Below are 5260 nucleotides of genomic sequence, written 5' to 3' on the forward strand. Positions count from 1 at the left end.
TGCCGCCCCGCCCACCGCGCCCAGCGCACCCAGCGCACCCAGCGGGTCGTCCGCCAGCACCGGCGTGCGGGGAGACACTCTGTCAGTACATGATCATCAGATAGTCATAGGTTGTTTATTTTTAGTATAATTCATTTTATAAAAATTATTGGATTGTAAAATAATATGCTAATAACACATATCATTTCGATATGTCTGTATAGTAATTAACTATCTTTGTTTTGTACTTACTTAAGTGGAGATGTTTTGGCTTCTTCTTTATTGGACATCGCATTCAGTTCTTTATCTGTTTCCTCAGGGAAGCTCAACGTTCTCGAACATCGTGACTTTGGATTTGAAGTACCTGTGAAAATCAATATTGTCCTGTCACACACTTGAAAAATATACTATAATATCTATTTTATAAACAAAACTCTGAACTACGACAACATATTTCTGTATAAATACATCTTCAGTAGAAGCCAACTTTTATATACCACTAGAGGAAAGATAGACGAGAATATGCGGAATAAAACGTACTTTTGTATGATTTTTGACAATGGAAGCCGATTCTTACCACTAGAGAAGGATAACCTCTGTAAGTTCTGTACGATTTGCGCGTCTCCCGCGAAACTCTCCGAGCGGGTAAGTATGCGCAGGTCCGATGGGCTGTCGGGGCTCACGTGAATCGTCTGAAAACAAATTTGTATTTGTAAATATTTTGATATATAACTTAGAATTAGTTATATAGCTGTTACCGGCAAGGCCGCCTTTGCACAAATTTTCTATAGTTGATAAGCTTAGATTTAGTTTACCTTTTGTTATGTTTGTGCATTAAGTGTTAAAGAAAAAAATAATAAATTACAATTAATGCATTTGTTTTATTCAAACAGAATATAATTATTAGGGTCAATTAAATTTCATACTAATAGAAGTCACAAAGTCTGTGAAAACTTACAAACTTTTAGACAGAAATAAAGTACAAACTTATTATGTTTTTGAACTTAACATACCTGTCGTTTCTCTTTAATGGAAAGCGGTGTCGGTGGGGTCGTTTCCTCGCTGCCCAGTGAGTTACTCCTTGGCCTCGCAACTTCACTCAAATCTTGATTAGACGGCAAGCCTAAACAATAAAAATTATTTACTGTTAAATGGGGATGTTTCCTAATTTTTGGAATAGCCTTTATTTTGTAGATAAACCATGTATGAACACGAAAAAAAATAGTATAAAATATAATACTCATTATTTCAATAAAAAAACACGTAAATAAAAACAACTCTTTCATTTCCCCCCAAAACGTCCCATGACGTCACTTCTTTGCATACGAACCTCGCGTCACGGCCTGTCACTGTCAATTTGAAAGAACCATTGATTGATAATACTCGTAAATCTTTGTTGTCTAAAGTTGTTTTTAGTAATGGAGATAAAAATGAAAAAACCAAAATGAACAGAAGGTGATACTTTTAACGTATTAATTACACTTGTTGCTTCTCGTGGAAGATTATGTTTGTGTGTAAACAGTGACTGCGTCCTACACCAGTGTGACCAGGTATAAATTAAATTGTACTATAAGCTACTCTTATGAATTTTGATATATTTTTCTTTTGTAATATTCATAAAATGTTTTGATCATAACTTATTTCGTAATTATAAAAACACTCAATAATGGAGTCCTCATAATATAAAACACGCAAACTCAATTATTACAATCATTTAGAAAAAAATATAACTACAAAATGCACTGACGTTGGTCACACTGCCATGTTATATGCAAGAAAGTGACGTCATTGGTGTTTGAGATCGAGTAATGGAGGGTTAAAAATATTGCAGCGTTTTTAATTTATATTTAATTTGAGACAAACATTCAAGGTCTCTAAATGTTATTATAGGTTATAAAATGCTGTCTTTAAAATATTAAACATAACTTTATTTGGATTTGTAACATTAGGAAACATCCCCATTAAAACATGTGAATTTTTTTATGAAGAAAGATCTATTTTCATTATATTTGTTGGTTTAGACGCGTGTTTCTCGTTGCTTTAATATGATTTTTTCTATTGGGCCGAACTAATTAATATAATCAATCGACTCAATGGAAAAAAAGGCCAAAGAGCTAATCGGCCTGACGGCAAACACCATTCTTTTCTGTATTTTACAGAGAATATGTGAAACGACAGTAAGAGTAACTACAGTCATAATGCACAATAGCAATGTGTACATTTTAAATGAAGATGAGTAAATATGATTATACTAGCTTTCGCTCGCGACTCCGTCCTTGTGGAATTTATAAAAACAATAGTGAGTAGTCTATGTGTTCTTCCAGACATCTATACCAATTTTCATCAAAAACCGTTCATGCGTTTAGGCTACAAACTCAAACAAACATCCATTCATCCATCTAAACTTTCGCATTTAAAATATTTGTATGATAACCTGATATAAGTATGCCGGCGGCGGCGGAGAGGCCGTGCGCGCGCGGTCTGCGCGGCGCCGCTCGCACGATGTTGGCGCGCCGCCACAGCGCCTCCAGCGCACCGCTCGCTGGAAACAACACACTTTATCTATTTCTCCTTTTCTGCTGAAAGAAAAGACAACTTAATAATACATTATATCTGTGTTACTTTAAGCTTGTTGTAAATAAAAAATTTGACAATGCAGTTTCTCTTTCCGTTTGAAGAGTTAGGGGCAGAGGCAAAATAAGAAAAGTGTGGTGCTAAAGGATATGTCCATCCATGCGAAGTTTCGGATCAGGATGTCTCAGATCGAGTGAAGTGAAGGAGATTGATAAAGAAAGCCGACCTACCATAAGGGAGGCAGGCCAGGGAGAGTAAGAAAGAGAGGTTTATTTGATGTGAATAAAACATTACATTGTTTCAAGTAGTAACTTACCCGAGTCAATACTGGAACGACTTCGTGCGTGCTCGTGTAGCGGCGGCACCTCCAGCTCGCCGGACGCGCGCACGCGCGGTAAAGTATTACTGCTGCCTGTAAACAACATACATTTATTAATACATTTTAAAATAAATGACCGAAAAAGCCAGAAAAATACGCTAGGTAATAAACACAGTAGATATACGTGTTTACTACCTGGATTGTTCTGCACATGTCCGGCAGCGCGGCTGGCTCTCAGCGCACCCGCCTTGCGGAACAACGCGGCGCCCACCACTGCGATACGCAACTTGTTCCAAAGCAGTTGCGATCCGCTGAAATCATTTCATGTATTTCGAATTCAACAATTCAAACCATGAATTTATCCGACGTTTTTACGATGAAGGAAAACATAGCAATGCAACCTGCATATATCTACGAAAATATTCAAATATACGTGTGTAGTAAAGTGAAATCAACCATAATTATGCTAGCATGGTTAACTATGGCTTAGTTATCCATAACTTGAGTAAACTCTGCGCCTTACATAGGAGCTGACAATAAATTCAAATAAAAAAAATACTTTTAAAATTTTGAAAAAATTATCAACACCAGGAAAACCTTTAACTTGATATTTTCCATGTCCTACCTAGAATTTCTTAAGCAGACTAACTCTACTGTGAGTGTATCTGTTTATATTACCTAGGCATATCCTTAGGCCAGGCGGCCTCAAGCACACATCGGTTGTAGTATCCGTATGTGAGTGCGTTGGGCTGCAGCCCGGCGCGCTTCATGAGGAACAGCAGCTGCACCGCCAGCACCGGCAGCGAGTGCACGCCGCACAGCTGCATCATCACACGGTAGCACACCTGCATACCAATCAAATATACTATCACTTACCTTTTTAAAGTATTACGTAAAATTAAATTCTGCTGGCAAAGTTAGTTCTGCTAAAGAAAAGTTATGTCAATGTCTATAGTTAAATAGTAAATATAAAATGGTTGATTTCCATTGCACGTCAACTTCAAACTCGGTTGACATAAAATAGGAATAAGTGTCAGCATACTTTGGAAATTCTTAGACGACTACCTTAACAACCGACAAATATTAAATGATGAGTAAGAAGTTGTGGGCGACATCTGGTGTGAGAATAAAAATCCTGTCTATTAGAAAATATCTATTTCCACGCGTCTTGCACTTCATAAGTTTTAATTGCAAATGTCAAAATACAAATGCTTAAATGGAAACGAAGGTCCTTGACGTTAGCTGACAATTGTTTATGAGTAACCATGGCAACCTTCTTTGCTACTATTGTCTTGAAGTTTTGGTCCCTTTCCCTCATAAAGGTTTTACCAAATGATTTAATCCCTAAGTTTATTGGAGTGAAAATATATAGCCTACAGCGTGTCCGAAGTGTAGAGTTTTTTACTAGTGCATATATAGAATAGATCTAAGAGACTCAAAAAGGTATAGAGGAAGCATAGTTCACTTCACTTGGAAAATTACATATGATCCTCACTAACGCTATCTATATATAATTAAAAATGTCAAAGAACATACCGGTGAAAAAATGTTCACAATGTCTAGTCTACATATTTGTTAATTGACTTTGATATAGCGCGATATGAAGGTCCGGTACCTCATCGCAGGGCACGCGCAGCTTGGTGGCGCGCTCGAGCAGCTCGAAGGCGGCGCGCAGTGCGGCGTGCTCGCGGCCGCGCTGCAGCGCCAGCCGGCACGGCAGCGCCAGGAAGTACAGCGAGTAGCACGCGCCCAGCAGGCACTTCGCCCACGACTCCGGCGACAGGCTCGCCTTCCTCGCTAGTCTGCAATACATTACAATTACATACATATTAAAGAATTAACTGCTTTACGCATTTTAAAAATGTTTTACTGTACTCCATGTGCCAATCACAGATTGTGGTAAGGCACTTTAAAAAAATAATACTTTTTTTTTTCATTTTTTAAATGCGAAATTTATTAAATCAGACAAGAGTTGTTGGACACTAAAAGAATCTCATATGTGAATGTAGTTCAATATCAACACTATGGGACTATTTTAAATCTTAATTATACATGCAAAGGTATGGATGGATGGATGGATTTTTCTAGTCTATACTGCTTAACGGATTTCAATGAAATTTGGCATAGATGTAGAGCGTAGTCTGGAGGAACACATATGCTATTTTTTTACCCAGTGTATAGTTACAGTTCCTATGGAAGACATTAATTTTGTTTTTTCATGTATACTAACATTACAGCAAAAACTGGTATACTATAGGTGGAATCGTGGTCAAGCGCGAAAAAAATCAACAAAATCGCGGGTAAAAACTAGTAAGTAGTAGGAGTGTGTTGTACCTCTGTGCGGCGGTGATCTCCTGCTTGGTGCGCTTGGCCATGGGCGAGGCATCA

At 37.8% G+C, this 5260-nt stretch overlaps 1 protein-coding gene across 1 annotated transcript in view; it reads right to left on the reverse strand.

Annotated features, from left to right (window-relative positions):
- LOC106104710 (DENN domain-containing protein 4C) overlaps window positions 1-5260 on the reverse strand; it is a 23814-nt gene that overhangs the window by 6704 nt on the left and 11850 nt on the right. The window contains exons 17-26 of the mRNA XM_013284838.1: window positions 5207-5253; window positions 4488-4674; window positions 3551-3717; window positions 3068-3183; window positions 2870-2965; window positions 2414-2521; window positions 993-1102; window positions 557-671; window positions 232-343; window positions 4-79 (exon numbers count right to left, since the gene is read on the reverse strand). Of these exons, the coding sequence (XP_013140292.1) occupies window positions 4-79; window positions 232-343; window positions 557-671; window positions 993-1102; window positions 2414-2521; window positions 2870-2965; window positions 3068-3183; window positions 3551-3717; window positions 4488-4674; window positions 5207-5253 (1134 nt within the window). The remainder of the gene's footprint in view (window positions 1-3; window positions 80-231; window positions 344-556; window positions 672-992; window positions 1103-2413; window positions 2522-2869; window positions 2966-3067; window positions 3184-3550; window positions 3718-4487; window positions 4675-5206; window positions 5254-5260) is intronic.

The sequence above is a fragment of the Papilio polytes genome, unplaced genomic scaffold (assembly GCF_000836215.1).
Source record: "Papilio polytes unplaced genomic scaffold, Ppol_1.0 DF823399.1, whole genome shotgun sequence".
Taxonomy (NCBI): Eukaryota; Metazoa; Arthropoda; class Insecta; order Lepidoptera; family Papilionidae; genus Papilio; species Papilio polytes.